Source organism: Vipera berus, assembly GCF_964194415.1.
Source record: "Vipera berus genome assembly, chromosome: 7".
Classification (NCBI taxonomy): Eukaryota; Metazoa; Chordata; class Lepidosauria; order Squamata; family Viperidae; genus Vipera; species Vipera berus.
In genome coordinates, this window is record NC_138209.1 from 9870595 (window position 1) to 9895072 (window position 24478).

The window sequence follows — 24478 nt, forward strand, 5'->3', positions numbered from 1 at the left end:
CCGGTTTGCAAATCTTGACTAAAAGCTCAAAAGGATGCTCCTAGCTCAAACTGTGATCCTGCAAATGTGTAATTATTGGGGAAAAAATCCCAGCAACTCATCAGCAGAATGACATTTCCCATCTTCCCCACAAAAATCCCTCATCTTCCCCCAATTAATAAACCTAACATCGGCTACACGCTCACATTCATGTGTCTGTGATTACTGCATAAATTTTCTGTCTCAGAAAATGGTGTTATGATTTTTACTGCAAGTGCATTTTCTCTTGATAAACTAAATGTTACACACTTCAGTAACTGCTGTAACACGACAACTACCAGACAGACGACCTGGATTGAAATTGCTTAGTGGAAAATTGCAAGAAGGTTCAATTACACTTGAATGCAAGCAATCAACAATCAATTTTAATTGCGGCCTGCGTTAGCAATCATTATGATTTGAGACAAGAGATAAAAATAACTTTAGTAAATAAACAGCCAAGAGTCCCAGTGTGATTTGAGAAAATACAGGTTTCTACCATGGCAGATTCAGACCATACAGTTAGTTTTCAACTTACAACCACAGTTGGGACCAAAAATTCTGCTGCTAAACAACACAGCTGTTGTGTGAGTTGCACCCAGTTTTATAACCACTTTTTGTCACAGTTCTAAGGAAATCACTGCAGTTGTTAACTGAATCACATGGTCATTAAGCAAATCCAATTTCTCTCCCTTGACTTTGTTTGTTGGAAACAGTCTGGGCTATTGCAGTCATTGTATGTGCAGTCATCGTATGTGTTCGTTGTAATGAATCAAGACTACCTTATAATAGACAATGGCAATAGGTCTAGTTTTGCTGCGCAGAGGCAAAGTGATATGAATAATAACTTTATTGTCACTTTGAATGTAGACTAATTGGCATACATTAAAATGAAATTTCCTTACATACATCTCTCAAAGGGTCACCACCTCCAATATACACTACATAAATATATAATAAATAAATACATGAATACAGAATTATGCATATGCCCACATATATTATATGACACAGAGAAACACCACAGTCTAGTTCAGATTATGTATACATGTGCATGGGGAGAAAAACTAATCTTGCATGTTTACCAGACGGATGGCATAGGGAACAAAGCTATTACAGAATTGGATAGTCCTGCTATAAATACTTCGAAACCTCCTCCCAGAGGGGAGCAACAAAAACAGAGCCTAAAGTGGGTGTGTGGGATCTCTAGCAATGCTTTGAGTTCTAAGCACATAGCGCTTATAAGCAGCATCCTGAATAATGAGAAGTGAGCTTCCTATGATCTTCTCAGCTGTCCTTACCACCCTCTGCATGGACCTTCTATCTGTTGACCTGGAATTAGGAGACAGCATAGGAAGCAGGGCTTTTTTTTTTCACAGAACGCTCAGAACGGCGTTCCGGCACCTTTTTTTTTAAAAAAAATCCCCAAAAAACACCTCCCTTATTGGCTTTCCTAAGCCTATTGCAGGGCTAGGCAATCTTGGCTCTTTTTTATGACTCGTGGACTTCAACTCCCAGAAATCCTGAGCCAGCCATGCTGAGGGGAAAGGGAGAGGTTTCCAAGCTGAGCCATGCTGGCTCAGGAATTCTGGGAGTTGAAGTCCACGAGTCATAAAAGAGCCAAGGTCACCTACCCTGCACTAGAGGAGGACATTAAAATTATTTACAGGATTACTTCTTTAGGAACTAAACTTTTAGAATCTAAAACAGCTAATTCAAAAAAGCCAACAGGAAAGAACCTCACATTTTTCATCTGCTTCTGTCTTTTGGAAGGTAAAATTAGATAACAAAATAATCTATTTCTTATGCTAACAATGAAATCAAAGGTAACAGGAAAGAAATGAGAAACATTTTTATCAATGTAATATGTCTAATTTAGCTGATTCTTGAAAAAAATAGTATCTTTTGTACACTTGAAAACTATTTTGAATCTATAACCATCTATTACAACTAAAACACTTTAAATTAAACAATTCTTAAGAATGAAATATTCTTAATTTGGACTTTACTTTTACTGTTTGGACTGTTGTGTGTTTTGAAAAATAGATTATTTAGAATCTAGTTATGTTGCACTTCAGTCTTTAAATAATTAACCTACTATATACATAACATATGATGTTTTCCCTTTCAATAACAACATTTATTAAAAAGGCTAAAATAATTTCTGGTGGTATTATCTGTATATTAAAATTTTGGACAAGCAGTGATCATGTATCCTAGCAAAAGATGTTACATATGTGCATAAGCATAGTCAGTAGCATATGCCTTTTTAAAAATATCAAACATGCAAAGAAACAAAAATAAGTCCAAAATATCTGTATTACATCCAGAAATGCCAACTTTACAACCAATATTTCTCATCCATAACTATGGCACCCTAAGGATACCTGCATACATGCAAATGCTTCTCTGGGATCAGTAATGCAGCAGGGATTGCTTTTTCCTTCCAGTAACATATGCCTAAAACCAGTTTATTGCATTTGGCAATTGTACTAAAAAAAAAATCTCATTGTCAACCAATATTATTCATTTAATTTGAAATCAAGTGGAAAATTGATTTAAATTATTTTATTAAAACAAATTAATGGCAATTCTTTTATAACAAGTTGCCTCAAACAAAATGAGTTTGACATGCCTGCTCTAGACAGTTGAATGCTCCAAAATAAATTCTAGACCACGCCTGTACATGCAGCCTACCAAGCACCCTTGGACAGAGCACAGACTTTTTTTTTTAAAAAAAAAAAGTAATAAAATCACCACCACTGCCCTGAAAGTCATGTTGCCTAGTGCCTCCATGGCTTACCATGACCACGAGCTCCAACACTGTAGATGCTCCTCTAGTCACCAAATCATTGATTAGCTCACCAGCATTCCTTTGCTGACCACAAAGATTTTTAATTTATCAGTGTGGGCCTTTCCCTTCTACAAGTGGCACAGATCTCTTCTAGATTTTCCTCTTGCCTTTCGGAGTTAACTCCTTGGTCTGTCATTGAGCAAGAATTGACTTTGTAGGGAAGCATATTATCATTTGATGTATATTTAACATATGTTCTACCTTTATTTACCGATTATATAATATTTGTATGCAATCCACATGGCAAGGTTTGGGGCAACTTACAATAGAAAAAAATGTATTTTTAAAATCATAAGACTAAAACTAAAAGGAGCCTTGGTGGAACAGTGGGCTAATGCCTCCTTAAGTAACACCAGCTGCCTGCAATTAGTGCAGGTTCGAGTCCCACCAGGCTCAAGGTTGACTCAGCCTTCCATCCTTCCGAGGTAGGTAAAATGAGGACCCAGATTGTTGGGGGCAATTAAGCTGACTTTGTAATAATGCCGCTTGGGGGGGGGCGCGAAAGCCCTAATAAGTAGGCATATACATAGAATGAAGGCTACTGCTAAGCTTGTAAGCCGCCCTGAGTCTTCGGAGAAGGGCGGGATATAAATGGAATTAAAAAAAAAAACATAAAAGCAGGGATTTTTTTCTCATAGAACGCTCAGAATGGTGTTCCGGCACCTTTTTTTGCACACACACAAAAAAAGCTTTTGCACAAGCTATGCTACTCCCTTTATTGGCTTTCGAAAGCCTATTGGCTTTCGAAAGCCAATAGGAATTGCTGCTGAGTGCGCCAAAAGACCTGGCTAGCAAACATTGCACCGGCAAGTTGTCTGCAGCGAAAGCGAGTAGGCAGGAACTTTGCATCCCTCCCTGCTGCCCAACTACACCATCTCAACTAGGTAAGTAAGAGAGGACAAGGAGTGGGAGGTGGGTTCTGCGGAGTCCATGTGCACTCCTTCCTTGTGCTCACCCGTGTCAGCCAGGCTGGTGGCCTACCTGGTGCTGGACCTGCGCCACCGTCACCTCACCCTGCGTGCCTAAGTGGCCACCCTGCATCGCCTGGCCCGCACCGCCCCCTCTGCCTGCCCTGCGCAGCCCCGCCATATAGAGCGGGCCCTGCTGCTCCCACAGCAGCAGCTGCACCAGCTCTGGCCCTGAGGGGGAGCCCGCCGCCAACACCCCTCGCACCCATGATTGCAGCAGCGCCGCCCCCCCACCTCCTGCACCCACCAAAGTTCTGGCACCTTTTTTTTTTTTTAGAAAAAAAGCACTGATAGGAAGTATCAATTGTGAATATGTGCCCTGCTGTCTTTGGGCACTTGCAGAGTCATGGATGCAGGGTCATGAAAGGACAGCAAGGAAAATGCCCAATGTCCTAACCTACCCAGAAACGTACGATGCCTTTAGGGAAACACCCCAAAGGGAACATATTTAGCTACTTCTGCTTTCTCCCTTCTTATCTACCGTGTGCCAGAGTGCTTACTGGGTGAAATCTTTATCTTATGTGTGTCAGCTTTGCTGGGTGGATTGCTTATGTAATCAGAATAAATACAAGGATTTCTTGTCATTTGGGGCTTCTCTCTTTTAGAGCGGGCCGTCTTTGTTCAGCTGAATAAAAACGTAAAGCTTAAAGGCAACTTCTGGTTTCCTGCATTTTTTTTATCAAGCAAAACCTCAGTAACCTGCACGGCATATGTGAGGCACTGCTGCCACCAAACCAGACAGTGATGAAGTTTGTTAGTCGTGCCTCTGTAAAAGTGGCCAGGAGAGAAGGAGAAGGATGTGTTCTGGTCATCTGACGCATATATGCCAGTTGCCAAAAAATAACTATAAATGTAAACAAAGCCATAGGAGAGAGATTTGAACCAGTCACTCTTTTTCCAACCTAAGCCTCCTCACAGAGCTGTTGTTGGGAAATTAAGACAGAGGAGCAATATAGACCCTCGCCACCTTGAATTGGCATCTATACATGGCAAGAGAAAAATGTAACAATAATCACCTCGCACGCAGTGCAGGTAGTCCTAGACCTATGATCACAACTGAAGCCAACATTTCTGGTTGCTAAGTGAATTTTGCCCCATTTTTCGACCTCTCTTGCCACAGTTCAGTGAATTCCCTGTAGCTGTAAAATTAGTAACATGGTTGTTAAGTGAATCTGACTTTCCCATTGACTGTGCTTGTCAGAGGTTCGTAAAAGATGACCACATGACCCCGGGACGTTGCAACCATCATAAATATGAACCTTCCAAATTTTCCAAACCTTCCAAATTTTGACCACATGACCATAGGAGTGCTATAAGTGCAGAAACAGTCACAACTCACATTTTTTCAGTGCTCTTGTAATTTTAGCAGTCACTAAACAAAAGGTTGTAAGTCAAGAATTATCTGTATAGCCATTTTGAGGGATCCTCAAGCCTGAAAAAAAAACAACAACCCAGGTTTTGGGGATTAAATAACCCTGAAACTCAAGGAGCATTGAAAGAATGGGAGAAACCCTGAAGGAATGAACGATGCATAAGCCTGGTAGAGCAAACACAGTCACGGGCAGCCTCAACACTCTTATTTATGAATAAATGCTATAGATTAAGACAATTACTGTAAGACTGTTCTTCTTTCTGAATAGACCTGCAGAATAACAGAATAACAGAGCTGGAAGGGACCTTGAAGGGCTATTATGGACTATTTATGGGAGTTGAAGATCTAGTCCAACCCCCTGCTCAGGCAGGAAACCCTACACCATTTCAGACAAATGGCTGTCCAGTCTCTTCTTTAAAACTTCCAGTGTTGGAGCATTCACCACTTCTGGAGGCTGGTTGTTCCACTGGTTAATTGTTCTAACTGTCAGGAAGTTTCTCCTTAGTTCTAGGTTGCTTCTCTCCTTGATTAGTTTCCATCCGTTGCTTCTTGTCCTATCTTCAGGTGCTTTGGAGAATAGCTTGACCCCCCCCCCCTCTTCTTTGGGGCGGCCCCTGAGATATTGGAACACTGCTATCCTGTCCCCCCTCATCCTTCTCTTCATTGACACACCCAATTCCAGCAATTGTTCCTTGTACGTTTTAGCCTACAGTCTCCTAATCATCTCTGTTGCTCTTCTCTGCATTATTTCTGGAGTCTCAACATCTTTTTTTTTATATCGTGGCGACCATAAGAGAGTGCCGGGGGGCGGGACTCAGAGACACAATTCTTGGGTGGATCGGTCACTGATTCCAGCGAGCCTCTGCAAGGGAGTTTTTAGACTAGACTAGACTAGACTAGACTAGACTAGACTAGACTAGACTAGAATAGAATAGAATAGAATAGAATAGAATAGAATAGAATAGAATAGAATAGAATAGAATAGAATAGAATAGAATAGAATAGAATAGAATGTAAGGTAATAGACTAGACTGGACTAGACTGGAATAGAATAGAATAGAATAGAATAGAATAGAATAGAATAGAATAGAATAGAATAGAATAGAATAGAATAGAATAGAATAGAATAGAATAGAATAGAATAGAATAGAATAGAATAGAATGTAAGGTAATAGACTAGACTGGACTGGACTGGACTGGACTGGACTAGACTAGACTAGACTAGACTAGACTAGACTAGACTAGACTAGAATAGAATAGAATAGAATAGAATAGAATAGAATAGAATAGAATAGAATAGAATGTAAGGTAATAGACTAGACTGGACTAGACTGGACTAGAATAGAATAGAATAGAATAGAATAGAATAGAATAGAATAGAATAGAATAGAATAGAATAGAATAGAATAGAATAGAATAGAATGTAAGGTAATAGACTAGACTGGACTAGACTGGACTAGAATAGAATAGAATAGAATAGAATAGAATAGAATAGAATAGAATAGAATAGAATAGAATAGAATAGAATAGAATAGAATGTAAGGTAATAGACTAGACTGGACTAGACTGGACTGGACTGGACTAGACTAGACTAGACTAGACTAGACTAGAATAGACTAGACTAGAATAGAATAGAATAGAATAGAATAGAATGTAAGGTAATAGACTAGACTGGACTAGAATAGAATAGAATAGAATAGAATAGAATAGAATAGAATAGAATAGAATAGAATAGAATAGAATAGAATGTAAGGTAATAGACTAGACTGGACTAGACTAGACTAGAATAGAATAGACTAGAATAGAATAGAATAGAATAGAATAGAATAGAATAGAATAAAATAGAAGCAAGGGACCTTGGAGGTCTTCTAGTTAATGATGAGGCTCAATCTTCACAGATTATTTTTTTCAGGAGCGGAGGAGATTCGTGGAGGCGGGAGGGGCGCAGCTTTGTGTTTAAGTGTTAGTAACGTGGTTTCCCTGTGCGACTGATGAGCTGGGTTGGTGTCTGTGTCTCTCTCTCTCTCTCTCTCTCTCTGTGTGTATATGTGTGTCCTCGCATGATGCTTCCGAGCGATTGGCTGTGCCAGGGGAGGGGGCGGTGCTCGGGATGACTAGCTAGACAGCGGGCCGTTGCTAGGGACGCGGCGGGCCGTTGCTAGGGACGCGGCTAGCCGGCTCCCCACGAGCGTGGGCGGCGTTGCGCGATGGCGGGCGTGGAGGGCGACGATGCCGGCGCTGTCTTGGATCACATCGTCACCCAGTTTAACACTTACGAGGAGTATTTGGATTCTCAGATCACCACGCAGGACCTCTTTTATCTGGAGGTGAGCGTTCCTTCCTTGCATACAGTGCCTCTGAGCATGGACTGAGTACAAGCTCTTCCGTGACTGTAGAACGCCACACTCATCTCTAAAAGCGAGGAGAACGGAGCTCGCCAGCAGAGCCTCTGTTGGGGTTAAAGTTTTGTCCCACTCGACAAGGACTTTATGATTAATGCTTTGGTTGAGTTTGCACAATTTACTGAATCGTAAGCTGATCAAGTGGTGATCAAGTGGTTGACACAAAAGTATCCCACCACAGACCCACCAAGGTTAGCACTAACCGAGTTTAGCCTGTTGCCCAGATGGATATACTGTCCTAAAAATAACCTGGTGAAGCGTCTTCTATTTCGCAGCTGGAAACACACCTTTGAATGTGACCAACATTTTTATCTGGCCAATATTCTTGACAAGCGGCCATTGAATTTGCTCTAAAAGTAGAATCTACACTTGTGCTTTCTCTCTCTCTCCCCCTCCCTTCCTCCCCTCCCAACACACACACACACACACACACACACACACACACACACACACACACACACACAGAGAGAGAGAGTTTAGGGCCTGCAGCATGCCTGAAACAGATTACATTATTTGTTGTAAAGGTAGTCCACGGCTTACGACCACAACTGAGCCCAATTGTGAGACATATGTTAAGTGAGTTTTGCCCCATTTTACAACATTTCTTGCCATAGTTGTGAAGTGAATCACGGCATGCGTACCATGACTGCTAACTGAATCCAGCTTCCCCATTCGGCATTGCTTGTCAGAAGGTTGCAAAAGGGGATCGCGTGACGCCGGCACGCTGCAGTGGCCATAAATACGAGTCAAATGCCAAGAGCTGAATTTTGATCACATGACCATGGGGCTGCTGCAGTGATCATAAGCGTGAAAAACAGTAAGAAGTCACTTTTCCCGTGCCGTTGTGACTTGGAACAGGCACTAAACGAACTGCTGTAAGTCGAGGACTACAGTTGTAAGTTGAGGACCACAGTGAGAAAGCTGGAAATCATATAGCTAGGGTCAAAGACTTGTTCAGCTTCCATTAGGTGCTTAGGTCTGCTCTGACCATTCTTCCTCCTTGTCCAGTGGCTGGGCACTGCTTACTCTGGCCATTTAGGTTTGCATTTCCAAAGGGGCTAGGTTTCAGGTTTATGACTTCCTAGAAAGACTGATACTTACCTGACATTAGCTGTAATTAGGGCGCAGTGGCTCAGTGGGTTAGGACGCTGAGCTTGTCGATCAGAAGGTCGGCAGTTTGGCGGGTCGAATCCCGAGTGCCGCGTAGCAGAGTGAGCGCCTGTTACTCGTCCCAGCTTCTGCCAACCTAGCAGTTCGAAAGCACGTAAAAATGCAAGTAGAAAAATAGGGACCACTCCGGTGGGAAGGTAACAGCGTTCCGTGCGCCTTTGGCGTCTAGTCATGCCGGCCACATGACCACGGAGACGTCCTCGGACAAGCGCTGGCTCTTCGGCTTTGAAACGGAGATGAGCACCGGCCCCTAGAGTCGGAAACGACTAGCACGCATGTGCGGGGGAACCTTTACCTTTACCTTTAGCTGTAATTGGACAATGACTTCACGAGGTGCATGATGTTACTGTGGCTTCTGCCAGATGCTTTTGGTCTGGATTGAAGTACAACGATGGATAATGCAGTGTGGCTGTCAGGGAAGGCCATTTTTCAAGAAGCAGATCCAGAAAAGATCTCTGCTGTTTCCTCCTGAAATCCATCCACACATCCTATTTATTATCAGTCCTCTTGCAATAGTGTCTGTTCTCTTTCTCACCCAGGTGGTGACCCCTTACTTGCTCTAGCAGTCCTTTGTAATCTTGTGACACAGTCACAGTGACTTTCATACCCCCATGGACTTCCACGTTGTCTCCTTTAAGCTGAGCGTAGAGCAGCTCTTCCAGGTTTTCGTTGTTTGGTGCTGCAATTCAATAACTGCTCGTCATGTGGCTTCTAGACCTTTCCAGCCACACGTTATCCACTCTTACTCGTTTTCCCAGGCTTTTCCTAGCAACTTCTTTTGATCATCTCTTGCTGCTTCCACTCTTTCTGTCCCTACAACATTAGCTCTTAGGCTTTTGGACAATTTCCTACATTCTCCTTTCTCTTATCTCACTGTCCTCTTCACTTCTCCTCCTCCTCTCCAAATTCTCTCACTCTTAACTCCAGTCTTTCTCGTGCATCCCCCTCAAAGGTCTTTACTCCAAAAATACATAAAGATCCAATATCCCATTATCCAACTGGTACAAAGGTGGATCTTATTGGGTGCCATCTTAAAGCAAAACCAGAATCTCATAGAATAAGCTTGTCAACGTTGTTGCTGAAATCAAGACGTATTAGATATACAGCATACCCACAATCTACTTAGGAGGTTAAGCGATCAAAGCATAATGTACACTTAGGATAGAACATTTGTTCTCAATAAATCCTTGCTGATTTCTGGTACAGGTAATCCTCGATGTACGACCACAATTGACCCCAAAAGGTTTTTAAGAAAAAGCTGGACAACCAGCTGTCTGAAATTGGCATAGGGTCTTCTGTTTGAACAGTGGGTTAACTTACGAGAAGACCTGCACGGTCCCTTCCAGCTCTCTTCTGCTTCTAGATTCTAGGAATATTCTAATAGCACGTCTTACATTGCCAGCACAGCTATTCTGCATACATCTGTGTTGCGGAGGGTCTGGCAGTTATGTTTGTTATAATGATGAAGCTTATTTATATCACACTTCACTAAACATGTAATCAAAACAATATGCAAAGACAGAGCAATGCCACTTGCATATTTCATGGTTAGGTTAACTATCAGGGAATATAAAAATATAGCTGCCAAAAACCATGCACCAGAAATCTAGAATAGGTAATCCTGGTCTTACAACTATTTGTTTAGTGACTGTTCAAAGTTGCAACTGCACTGGAAAAAGTGACATGTGACCGTTTTTCACAGTTACATCCATTGCAGCATCTTCATGGTCATGCGATCAGAATTTGAATGCTCAGCAACTGGCATGTGTTTATGACAGTTGCAGCGTCTCGGAGACATGTGATCACCTCTTGCGACCTTCTGACAAGCAAAGTCCATGGGGAAGCCAGATTCAATTAGCAGCCGTGTTACTAACTTAACAACTGCCTCACTTAACAATGGTGGCAAGAAAGGTTGTAAAGTGAGGCAAATCTCACTGAACAACTGTCTCGCTTAGCAATGGAAATTTGGGGCCCAATTGTAGTCATAAGTTGAGGTCTACCTATAATGGCTTGATGGTAGTTGTTCTATTTATGATCCTGAGAAATATGCTAAAATGTAAGACTGGATGGGTGGCCATTCTTTTCCCCAACTATAATAATAATAACAAAGTTGGAAGGTACCTTGGAGGTCATCTAGTCCAACCCCCTGCCCAGGCAGGAAACCCTATAACATTTCAGACAAATGGCTGTCCAATCTCTTCTTGAAAACCTCCAGTGTTGGAGCATTCACAACCTCTGGAGGCAGGTTGTTCCACTGGTTAATTGTTCTCACTGTCAGGAAGTTTCTCCTTAGTTCTAGGTTGCTTCTCTCCTTGGTTATTTTCCATCCGTTGCTTCTTCTCCTGCCTTCAGATGCTTTGGAGAATAGCTTGACTCCCTCTTCTTTGGGGCAACCCCTGAGATATTGGAACTGCTATCATGTCACCCCTCGTCCTTCTCTTCGTTAAACTAGACATACCCAATTCCAGCAACCGTTCCTTCTATGTTTTAGCCTCCAGTCCCCTCATCATCTTTGTTCCTCTATCTCTCCACTGGTGATTGTTGGTGTTGAAGCTGAATGCATTTAATTCTAGGGGATTAAGGAAGGTTAATAAATTTGGAAGACACCTTAAAGGTCATGTAGCTCAAACCCTCTGCTCAATGCAACATCCCCTAAAGCATTTTTTTGCCAGTTCATGATTCAGCCTCCGATGATGGCTTGTAGCATTTTCCTGCAATAACCAGCTTGTCCTTACTGAAACCCTTTGATAAAGGGAAGGCCATTATTTCCCGTAATGTCCTTTGAAAGTGGATGTTTGTCTTTTAAAACGCTGTTCCTTGAAACCTGTGGCTCAGTGTTTTCTGGACCTTCCTGATGGATGTGACTCATGAAATTGGACTGCAGTTCCTCATGTGTGCCATTAGGTGGAAATATTTCACTTTTGTTTAAAATGGTGTTGCTATTCCTAGGGGAAATAAAATGTACAACAGATGATAAAAAGAGCTGTGGCATCTTTAACTCAGCAATTTTGTAGTTGATTGCCCATCAAGCCTACTTTATCTGTTTGCAGAAATGGGTATTTGATGCAAAGGACCCGAGGGCCTTATTCCTTTGCTGCTGTGTAAAGGAATAAACACCAGTGGCCTTATGCTTCAATGTGTTTTTCCATTATTATTGGTCATAATAATAGTGGTATTGTTATCTGATGTACACATCATACTTTATGAAGTAACAAAGAGGGGAAAAAACATACCTCTGCCCAAATGAGCTTGCAGTCCCTATTAATACAGGTAGTCCTTGACTTACAGTTCGCTTAGTAACCATTCAAAGTTATAACGGCACTGAAAAAGGTGACTTATGACCATTTTTCACACCACCATTGCAGCATCCCATGGTGATGATTTACATTTGGATGCTTGACACCTAACTCACATTTATGATGGTCGCAATGTCCCAGGGTCATGTCAATGGAGAAACCAGATTCACTTAACAACCGTGTTACTCTTTTAATAACCGCAGTGATTCACTTAACAACTGTGGCAAGAAAAGTAGCACAATGAGGCAAAACTCACTGAACAAATGACTCACTTAGCAACATAAATTTTGGACTCAGTTGTGGTTGTACGTTCCCTTGTTGGCTTGTTGATTGTCTCCTTTGAGCAGGGGTCTTCAAACTTGGCCCTTTTATGACTTGTGGACTTCAATTCCCAGAATTCCTCAGGCAGGCACGCTGGCTGAGGAATTCTGGGAGTTGAAGTCCACAAGTCATAAAAGGGCCAAGTTTGAAGACCCCTGCCTCTATGTAGATGTTTATGTCTATGTGCCTGATGATGGCCGATTTGTCAGAGTACCAGGCTTCCAGGAATATTCGAGCATTTTTTGGACTTTTCTTGGTCTGGGATAGTCACAGTTTTCCAGTTAGCTATGGTTAAGTCTATATACATGTTGTGAAATTAAAGAGTTTTCATCATGTCTTCTGATTGCCAGTTGGCATTTATGGATACGTTCTGCTAATCTATAAATATTAAAGTCCTGGTGTTCTACTGGTTCACCTCATCAAAAAAGGTTAAATCAGGGCAACTAGACCAAAGTTTATTAAACTGAGACATTTCATTACTCATCCAAGTGACTTCTTCAGTCAAAATGAAAAATTTACTGCAAGTTAAGCAGAGAGTCAGAGAGTTGTTGGAATGGACTGGTTCTTCTGAATTCTTATTTGCTTCTCCAGAATGAAGAAATGGCCCGCCAACTGGTAGAGCTGGGTTTTCGAGGAAGTGGAGAAGTCCTAAAAAGGGAAGATTTTATCGCCAGGAAATTAGCTGCTGAAGCATCCAGGAACTCAGAGAGACAACAGCAGAAGTAAGCAATCACTTGGTACTAAAGGAACATCTCAGAAGATGTGAAGAAGGGTAATTGAGGATGAATAAATCTATCAGTTAAAGCAGGAGTCTCCCAACTTGGCAACTTTTAAGACTTGTGGACTTCAACTCAAGCCCACAAGACTTAAATCCAAAGGTGCTTTTTCAAAAGACAACTGGACTTTGTTTTTCCTTGAAGATGTTTCACTTCTCATCCAAGAAGCTTCTTCGGAGTAACAAAGTCCAGTTGCCTTTTGAAAAAAAAACACGTTTTGGACAACCATCCATGACCTGGATGACGGAGAATCTCCATAGACACAAGTCTCAAAGCTGCCAAGTTTGGTTAAAGCATAGATGTTCAAAAATGAAGAGACGGTGTGCATCATGAAGTCGCATCTAGAAGAATCCGAAGAAGCTTTCCCCAACCAGGGTTTTCTTGACGAGTTGGAGTTAATTCTCCAGTCATGCTTATTGGCTATTATGGGAATGCCTGGTTGGAGAAAGCTGTCTTAAATAAATTCATATTCGTAACTCCTAGTGCATGTGTTGAGCTGGAGAATTTCTAGCTTAGCGATTTATTTCCATTTCCGAAGGTCTGTCAGTAGGGCTGAAGGCTTTCATAAAAGGAAAGTGCTCTCCATGAGGAAGACTGCCCGGGAGTATGTCTGCATGGTTGATGTTGGGGGGTCTTTCCTCTTTCCGGCCTTCCAGATGCAGGCAGGAATTTGACCATATTTCTCTCCTGGACACCCTGGGCAAAATCCTTCCCCCTGAAGACATGTGACACAATGTGTGTGGTTTGCCTCTTTCCATGAATATTGGTGACTGTTGAAGAAACACCAGATAGGGCTCCTCCGTAATCAGATCCTTTCTTCATTCACCCTAAAGGACAACTGTTTATATTCCCAAAACAAAATGTATCTCTAATTCAGAAAAAAAAATCACATAGCTTGGGAATTGAGCAAACTAGTTTTAGCGCTGGAAAAAAAAAAGAATGGAAACTCTCCCCTTATTCTAAGGTTAAAAGAACCCAATAATTTAGATGGAAATACAGGTAGTCCTCGACTTACGACTGCAATTGAGTCAAAAATTTCTGTTGCTAAGCAAGACCGTTGTTAAGTGAATTTTGCCCCATTTTGCAACTTTCCTTGCCACAGTTGTTAAAGTGAATCACTGCAGTTGTTAAGTTAGTAACATGGTTGTTAAGTGAGTCTGGTGTCCCCAGTGACTTAGCTTGTCAGAAGGTCACAAAATGTGATCACGTGGCCCTGGGACACTACAAACCTCATAAATGCATGCCAGTTGCCAAGCATCCGAATTCTGATCACGTGACCATGCGGATGCTGCAATGGATGTAAGTATGAAAAACAGTCGTAAGTCATTTTTTTCAGTGCCATTATAACTTTGAATGGTCACTAAATGAACTGTTGTAAGCCAAGGATTATCTGTATTATTTATTTATTATTTATTTATTTATTATTGGGATTTATATGCCGCCCTATCTCCCGAAGGACTCAGGGCGGCTAACAACAATAACGTACAATAATACAGAAGCTAAAAGAAAAATTAAATTAATGGCCCCGTAGAATAAATTAAAATTAAAATTAAAATAAGTTAAAAATTAAAGTTAAAAATTAAAAACACAATTTTTATGTTTACCAATGGAAGACCTAAAGGAGAACTCCCATTATTTGTCTCACAAATAACAGCAGAGAGTTTATGGGTTTAGTCGGTGCTTTTCTCTACACACACGTGTAGGGCTGTATCCCAAAATTCTTGTTCCAACTTTGCAGCAGCCTCTGAACGTTGACAAAGAGAGGCAGAATTTGAAGGGCCCTTGGTGCTCTCTGAGCTGGCTTGTTTTCTTGCAGACATTTCATTACCCAAACTAGGCAACTTCATCAGTGCTGGTAAGAAGTGCGGTTTGCTGTCAGTTTATATTCTGGTGGCTTGCCCTGTCGGTGTTGGTGGGGGCGGTTCTTAGCGATTCTTTGATTGGGCTGCTTGCTGTTGGCTTCTTTGGCAGTTTCTTCATTGGGGTATTGTTTGCTTGATTGTTGGTCTGATGTTAACTTTGGAGTTAATCTATGATGGTCTGGGTGCTGACTGGGTCTTGGGTTGTGTTCTGTACCAGCCTGCTACCGGCCTTGCAGAAAAGGCAACCCCTTTATAAACGGCAAGAGGCTGGAATACGTCTGCCAAATTTATTACAAAAACAAACAAAACACGTACCAAGATACAGGAGCTTTGAAACACTATCGGAGCGGTTGCTTTCAGCAAACCAGCCCTCCCCAAACATTCCCTTTATAAAGAGTTCAGGGCGTGGCCTCTCTTTGCCTCCTTCTGAGAAGCCCCACAGCCTTCCTCTGCTTGCTCCTACTTGACTGCCTCCTGCGTCGGGCGTCCTTGAACAGGGCCAGCTGTGGGTCATCTTCATCCACACTGTCAGGCTCACACAGCTGGGTCTCCATGGTGACCAAGTGGGAGGGGCCTGCCTGAGGGCTATCATCAGCAAGATCTTCAACACCCCCCTCCTCCTCTGAGTCGTCGTCCGACCCAACTGCCGAACCCACAGGCTGACCCTGAATCACAACAGGTTGGGTCTTTTTGTTCCCTTTTGGAGCTGGGTGATAGTCTCTTTTGCATAGTTTATAGATGTTTAATAATAATAATAATAATAATAATAATAATAATAATAATAATAATAATAATAATGATGATGATGATGATGATGATGATGATGATGATGATGATGATGATGATGATGTTGGAAGAGACCTTGGAGGTCATCTAGTCCAACCCCCTGCTCAGGCAGGAAACCCTATACGATTTCAGACAAATGGCTGTCCAGTCTCTTCTTAAAAACTTGCAATGTTGGAGCATTCACAGCATCTGAAGGCAGGTTGTTCCACGGATTAATTGTTCTAACTGGCAGGAAACTTCTCCTTAGTTCTAGGTTGCTTCTCCGTTGCTTCTTTTCCTGCCTTCAGGATATTAATGTTCTTAATGTCTGTGTGTCTATTGATGGCTAATTTGTCAGAGTGCCAGGCTTCTAGAAATTCCCTGGTGTTTTTGAACTTGGCTTGGTCTAGGATGGTCATATTTTCCCAATTAAAACTGTGGTTAGATCTGTCTATATATGTTGTGAAATTAAAGAATTTTCATCATGACTTCCGAACGCTAGTTGGTGTTCACGGGTGCATTTTGCCAGTCTTCTGCCTGCTTGTTCTACACAGTGGTGGTTGCAATCCTTACGTTGTTTGTTGTAGACGACTCCTGCTTTTTCGTCTGGGGTTATTGGGTCTTTGGGTCTGCTTAGGATGTTTTGAAGGGCTTTAATTGGCTTGCTGATTAAGCTATGCTGATTCCCTGTGGTTGTAAAGAGTCTGTTGGCAGACGTTGGTGAACAGTTTCATGAGACAGGAAATGTCAGCGAGTGCATAAGGAAAAGATCTTGCCCTGGATAATAGACCTACTGCAGCGTTATCCATAAAGATATTAGAATGTTTTTCCTTTTCAATACTTGCTTTGTAGTTCTGTATCATTAACTGCAGATGATTGAATGCGTGCTGACATTTGTGTTCTCCCTGTGTTGGGAGTATACAGGTAGTCCTTGACGTATGAACACAATTGGGGCAGGAACTTCCGTTGTTAAGCAGTTTATTTCATTTATCCAATTTATTGGTCGGCCATTGTTCCACTCCGTAACTCTGAGGCCTAGTGAATCCCATCTGATTTTACAACCTTATTTGCCTTCATGGTCATTAAATGAATCCAGTTTCCCCAATTGACTTTGCTTGTCAGAAGCCCATTGGGAAGGTCACAAATGGCGGTCATGTGATCCTGGGATACTGCAACCATTATAAATACATACTAGTTGCCAAGCACCTCAAGATTACGGGACCTCAAGGATGCTGTAACGGCTGTAAGTGTGAGAACGAGTTGTAAGTCACTTTTTTCAGCACCGTTGTAGCTTTGAGTGGTTGTTAAGTCAAGAGCAACTTGTACCTTAGTTAGAATCAGCAATGAACTCCTGAATGGATTTTGGACACTTGCTGCCTTCTTCCTGCTAACCACCCATCTTGAAAATCCAGATCCCTGTGTCTTGTGTTGGGGGATTTATATTCCTCTTTTTTTTCTTTTTCTTTTTGGAAGTCTTACTTTGCTTAGACAGCTGTCAAACATATGGTGTCCCATTGACTGTCAAATTTAAAGTGAAACAGGTTGGAGCAAAACAAGCTTCACTTTTCTTTATCCCTAGCTTTGCATAATCGACCACTGACCTCTGCCTTTCGTATGCTTTTTTGGAAGATAATGAGAGGAAAAATTGCAAATTCTCAGCTGCTGAGGAATATTTTTTTCATTTGAGCTAGCAGTTTGAGGATTTCTTTTTCCTTTTTTTCTTTTGGTGTTAAACTTGTTTTTCAAAGATGAGTGTGTGTTCCCTTGGGAGTTGCTGGGTCCATGTCTTCTAATCCTGGATTAGCCATTTCAATTCACTTGCTAGTTTCTTGCAACAAGAGCGCTGGACTGAAAGTTAAGAAGTTGTTGTGTAGAATTGGTAGTGTTTCACAGGAGACAATTTGCCCCATTGCTACAGTGGTACCTTGGTATTTATCACTGATTGGTTCTGGGAGGTGCAATTAGTACCAAAAAGGATGAGTACCAAAAAAATATTTCACATAATGTACAGATAATCTGCAACTTACGACCACAATTGAGCCTAAAATTTCTGTTGTTAAGTGAGAAATTTATTAATTTGCCCCATTTTACAACTTTTCTTGCCACATTTGTTAGGTGAATCACTGCACATTAGTAATACGGTTGTTAAGTGAATCTGATTTCCCCACTGACTTTGCTTGTCAGAAGGTCACAAAAGGGGATCACATGATCCTAGGACACTGGCAACCATCAGGAATATGAGTTAGTTGCTAAGCATCTAAATTTTGATTATCTGACCATGGGGATGCTGCAACAGTCATAAGTGTGAAAAACGGTCCTAATTCACTTTTTTCAGTGTAACTTTGAATGGTCACTAAATGAACTGTTGTAAGTTGAGGACTACCTGTAGTGAGTCACAAGGCAGCCAACATTAACAAGCTCTGGCTTATGCACTGAGTACCAATTAAATGATGAGGACAAAATTTTCACATCAAAATGTGTTGAGTACCAAATTCACTGAGTTTCAAAGGAGTTGAGTACCAAGGTACTACTGTACAGTATTCTTTGAGTACATACAGTCTTTGAATTGAGCCAGGGTCCCTTTTTCATTCAGCTGCATCCTATTTTTATTGACACAGCAATGATGTCAGGACCCACCTCAATCCACATCTTAGGAAATAAGAACTCTTGGATGCAAGTTTAGTCCAAAAGGAAAATGTTTACTAGGATGGAATCGATTGTGGGAATACAAGACGGAATCTAACAAAGTTACATTTCAATCCTATATAAAGCATTCCCATTTCAGCCCCTCCCCTCATCCATTTGGTCAGATGTCAGGCCCTTCCATGGGAAAGGGAACTCTCCTTGGTTTTATGGTTATTGCTTCCTTTTTTGTTCAAATGTTCCCTGTTGTTTGAAGATGCCTAAAGTCTGACCTCTCCCCCCCCCCTTCGGAGAGATGGCAGAATCCCCAGAATAAGCACATTGTTCTACCTATACATTTATGAAATGTGATATAAATGGATTCTGACAGATGATGATGATGATGATGTTATCCGTTCAGTCATGACTGACTCTTGGCGATTCTATGGGCCAGGTCTCTCCGCATCTTCCAATCTTGCACTGCTTCTTTGAGTTTTTTCTGGTGTCAGCTGTGATGGTGTCCAGCCATCGTGTTCTTTGGCGGGTCTGTCTCCCTTTTACTGCCAACTCTTCCCAACATAACTGCTTTCTCCAGTGAATTCCCCCCTCATGACATGGCCAGAGTAATTGCAGCTCCTGAATTCTTTAACTTGACACCAGTCATTTACACTTCTCAAAATCACAGGAAACCTTTTATGTTCTGGCAACAGATGGGAAGCACCAGTTTCGTAGCTGTTCCAAAGCAGCTGCATCTAGAGAGAAGTCAAAAAAGTCAAGATGGCAATCGGCAATCTGATTGAAGCCCTGACCCTTTTGTATATGCATCCTCTTTGCATGCACGAGCAAAGGCCTGGGACTTCTGTTATGCTGCTGTAGCGGCCATCTTGTGTGTGTTTTGTTTTGTTTTTAGTTTCCTCCCTGATAGATCCAGGTGATCAGTGGCCATTCTTGCCATTTTTTTAATCTGTATGTATGTATGTGTTTGGATGGACTGCAAAATGTATGGGACCACATAACATTATGAGAGACTGATGTTTGGTTGTTTTTATCTGATACACCTGTTTTAGAGTGTAAAACTATAGTTTCTTTCTCAAAGCTTCAGGGCTGTGCTTTCACTGGGTGTAAGGATCAGTGAAGGCCCTGAATTGTGCAAAAAAAAGAAACTTTGGGAGACTCAGGCTGTCTTTATTCTGTGCTTTTGCTAAGGAAAAAGCAAACAACAACTAATTCAAAATCAGATTTGTTTAGTGGTTAAGCCACCAGGCTACAAACCAAAAAACTATGAGCGCTAGTCCCACTTTAGGCATGAAAGCCAGCTGGGTGACTTTGGGCCAATCACCAGGAGACTGTGAATTCTAGTTCCACCTTAGACATGAAAGCCAGCTGGGTGACTTTCGGCCAATCACACTCTCTCAGCCCTACCCACCTCACAGGGTTGTTGTGGGAAAAAGAGGAAGGAGTTTTGTTTATGTTTGCTGCCATGAATTATTTATATAAATAATAAAGGAGGGATATAAATAAAATGGGACGCAGTGGCTCAGTGGGTTAGGATGCTGAGCTTGTCGATCGGAAGGTCGGCAGTTTGGCGGGTCGAATCCCGAGTGCCGCGTAGCAGAGTGAGCGCCTGTTACTTGTCCCAGCTTCTGCCAACCTAGCAGTTCGAAAGCACGTAAAAATGCAAGTAGAAAAACAGGGACCACTACGGTGGGAAGGTAACAGTGTTCCATGCGCCTTTGGTGTCTAGTCATGCCGGCCACATGACCACGGAGACGTCCTCGGACAAGCGCTGGCTCTTCGGCTTTGAAACGGAATGAGCATCGGCCCCTGGAGTTGGAAACGACTAGCACGCATGTGCGGGGGAACCTTTACATTTACCTTTATAAATAAAATAAAATGTATAATCCTGTATCAGTGTTTCTCAACCTTTAAGATGCGTGGACTTCGACCCCATTGTTTGAATTGGTTTAAGGTTAGAAACCAACTGACCATGAATTCCAGTCCTGCCTTAGGCCTAAAGCAAATTGTGTGGCCTTGGCCCAAGCCTTCTCTCAGCCCTAAGGAGGAGGGCAGGACAATCCACTTCTAAAAATGCTACCAAGAAATCTACATGGATTTACCTAGGCAAGTCACTATGAGTCAGGGGCCTTCAAACGTGGCCCTTTTATGATTTGTGAACTTCAACTCCCAGAATTCCTCAGGCAGGCATGCTGGCTGAGGAATTCTGGGAGTTGAAGTCTACAAGTCATGAAAGGGTCAAGTTTGAAGACCCCTGCGTGTGAGTCAAGACAGACTTTTTAGCCGAGGGGAATGCGCTCAAGCCAAGAGCCCAGGGCCTCACCTTGAAATCAACAGTTGTTGTGCTTCAAATGTTTGGTTCTGCCGTTGATCACTCCAGTATAAAGACTCATTAGAAGTTCTGAAACAATCCTCTCCTGGGCAATTGACTGGCACAGGATCAGTCATCAGCTGGATCAGAAAAATGTCATCCACTTCTTTGCTTTTGTAACAAGCCTTCCCAGGCAGAGTCCTTGGCAAGTACGCCAAGTGCCATGGTTTCAGCAAACGACAACACAAATGAGGGTGAAGGCAACACAAATATCTAGGTGTTCTCCAGGCATGTAGAAAAATGCAAGAATGTTGACATAAGCAGCTGATTCATGAGTCCTGTGACAGGGAGAGCTAGCCACGCATCTTATGTGCATATGTGCGTGAGAAAGAGTGTACCATCTAGAGATATATATAAGCATATTTATGATTAACTACTATAACACAAAAATGTTCTTTACAGGGTGTTTGGCTACCCTGAGCCCACCTGTTTCCATCATTTAAAAGACATTCAGCTTATAGCTGAGCATCAGGACTCCATTATAGTATTTTTAATGCAGCACTTAAAAATCAAAATTCAGATCCTATCTTTCTGCTGTTGCTGTTGCTTTGCATTGGCTCTCTGCAAAGGTGGTGCTGCCCACTATCATTTACACTTAAATGCCATAACTCAGTGGTGCTCCCTCTTTCCTTCTTCCTCTAAAACAATAACCCTGTGAGGTAGGTCGTGATGAGGAAATGTAACTAACATAGAGTCACCCAACTGGCTTCTGTACCTAAGGAGGGGACTAGAACTCATGCAGGCCCCTGGTTTCTAGTTAAACTCAAGCCACAATACTCTCCATAGATCAGAAATAATTCCAAAAAATGGACAAATATTGATGTTGACTTTATGAAGTGCTTAGGTGTATTATTAGGTTTGTGAACCCCTAAATTAACAAAAAAATAAAGCGTTCTCTTTTATCTCCCACTCAAAGTTGTGTTCTATTATTTCTACATACTCCATGTATTTCTGGTTGAAGGAGTTGCTTTTCTTATTTTCTTATTATTCCTCTGTAGCTCTTAATTTGATTTGCTCTTGGCCCATCATCCAGAATGCTATCAAGGGGGCAAAGAAGAAAACAGCTTTAGATAAAGCATCTAAGATTTCTTTCTCTCTCTCTCCTTCTTCCTAGTTTCCTCACAGTAACAACCCTGTGACTGGCCCAGCGGCTTTCATGCCAAAGGTGGGATTAGAATTCATGGTCTCCCCATTTCTATCCTGTTGCCTTAACCTCTACTAAGCCAACTGTGCAGTAACAGTAAATGGGACGTCCTTTTTCCTAAAGATGTTTAGAGAAGTCTTGACCCATGGAAGTTAGATATAAAACTACTTGATTTTGAAAACAAAAACCTACAAAAGAAATCTTCAAGCGTTTTGCCTTTTTATTGATTCCTAAAGATTCATCTGTTGCTTGCTGAAAGTGATCAGAGGAAGGTTAAAGTGCCTTATGTCCATGTCAAATAGAGGAAAGTAAACTAAAGTTTGGTTTGCTATTTATCATATAGTTGAGGGCATTCTTCAGTTTGTAGCAATCTCACACACATCCACACCCCCCCCACACACAAACAGTATACATCCAACAAACAGAAAAGGCCATTTACTTAAATAACACATGGAGAGCTACAAACCCTTTTTGATGACTCAAAATGTTCCTGTCCTTAACATGTTTACCTTAATACACGATTAAGTCCATTTTTTTTTGAAAACCCCAGGTGTGTTTGTGTAGCTTTTCAGTCAGCACAAGTGAATTTGTTACAATAATGCAAATGTTTTTGCACCTGGAATGGGGCAGTGATAACCAACTTTCTCAGTGCTAAGAATAAATATTCTCTTTCTCTCTCTCTCTCTTTCTCTCTACTTCAGCTTTATAGTTCTGAATGATTTGGTGGAAATGCCTTGGGAATAAAAGAATTTATCTCAATAGGTCTTGCAAAAATATATTTTTTTCTTTTGTAAATGCAAAGAACGAGCTTGGGAACTGTGCGTAGGTACGGTATGTGTACATTTGTATAATAGTTTTCTAACAAGTTACTCCACAGTTTAAAAACCAAGGTCTTCCTGTAATTGTATATAAAAATGCTGAAAATGATGTAACACGCTCAGTGCGTTTGGGAGAAGACAGGGTGAAAAAGTAGACAGATGGCTCTTGACTCTAATCAGCAATATACTGTAGAATGAAGGGTGAAATAAGAAAATGCAAACAAACTTTTGATATGTTTCTTTTGAGGTAAAATGGTGTGATCTGCCAACACAAAATCTAATATGGACAGATAGCAACAGCACTTAGACTTATATACCACTTCACAGTGCTTTACAGCCCCGTCTAAGCGGTTTACAGAGCCATTATATTGACCCCCCCAACAACCTAGGTCCTCATTTTACGACCTTGGAACGATGGAAGGCAGAGTCAGCCTTGAGTTGGTGAGACTCGAACTGCCAGCAGTTGGCAGAATTAGCCTGTAATACTGCATACTACATAATCCATCTGTTTGCTGCCAAACCTATGCAGGTAGCCCTCTACTTACAATCACAACTGGGACCAGAATTTCTGTTCCTAAGCAAAGTGATAATTAAGTGAGTCTTGCCCAATTTAACATTCTTTTTTTGCCATGTTTGTTGAGTGAATCCAGCTTTCTGCATTGACTTGTGCTCGTTGTAAGCCGGTTGGTAAGATGACGAATGTTGATCATGTGACCCCGCGTGGCTGCAACCATCATAAAGAGTTGCCCTGTGGTAAGACGTGCGGCCAGTAAAATAAATAAATAAAAATAACCAAATACATGCCAGTTGCCCAGCACCCAAATTCTAATCACAGGACGGTGGGAATTATGAAATGGTCCTCAGAGTAAGGACCAGCTGTATGTCACTTTTTCCAGTGCCATTGTAACTTTGAAGGGTTGCTAAACGAACAATGATAAGTACACTTAGTGCTACCCTGTGCCTATTTTTCTTTATTTTCAAGTGGATTCTTTCTTTCAGTAACTTGTACAGTAATAGCTCATTTGAATAGACTTGTTATTTGAAAAATGTCTGTTTTGCTGTTGGTATTTCCTACAAATCTTGTGTCAAGGAATCGCGCAGCAGGTGTCTAAATGAAGTCAGAGACGCTGACACGAACTTGTAGCTTTTATATAAATAAATGAATTTTACATTTATATTTACAGCAGACAAGGTAGTCAGGAACACAGGAACATCATGAGGTAAAATCACGGAGCACACAGAGCACACAGAAGAAAAAGGCGGGAAAGAAAGGAAACTCCCTCTTTACACCCACAACAACCAATCATAGCGTAGATTACCTCATAAATTGCCAGCACGCTCCAACCAATCAACTACAACTGGCTCATTGTACATTTTACTGTTCCAGCTACTAAATTTAAATATCCTAACATCTTATTACCAGGCTTTTGTTTTAATATTGGCCGGAATTATTCTTGAGAACTATTTTCTTTTTTATTTCTCAGGGTTGTGTATTAAATTTCCCCCCAGGGGGAAGGAAATGCATTGAGTGGTGGCCGTTGTATCATGGGATGGATGGCTTAAAGCTATTCGTTCTTCCCCTCTGCTCCATTTGCAGGGCTCCAGGCATCTTGTTTAGATGATGGGCTACGAAACAAAATTATTCTCCTTTTCGAGACATTTCACCAAGCGCTGTTGTGGGAGAGAAGACAGTGATCTTAAATC

The 24478-nt window shown here is 41.6% G+C and overlaps 1 protein-coding gene across 1 annotated transcript in view; it reads left to right on the forward strand.

The window, feature by feature from the left end:
- Positions 1–7419: 7419 nt before the first annotated feature.
- The window catches only part of CFAP299 (cilia and flagella associated protein 299), a gene marked incomplete at its 5' end in the record, with an annotated part of 309849 nt that continues 292790 nt past the window's right edge, over positions 7420–24478 (forward strand). Inside the window, 2 exons of the mRNA XM_081332760.1 lie at positions 7420–7539; positions 12993–13123. Coding sequence (XP_081188886.1) covers positions 7420–7539; positions 12993–13123 — 251 coding nt within the window. The remainder of the gene's footprint in view (positions 7540–12992; positions 13124–24478) is intronic.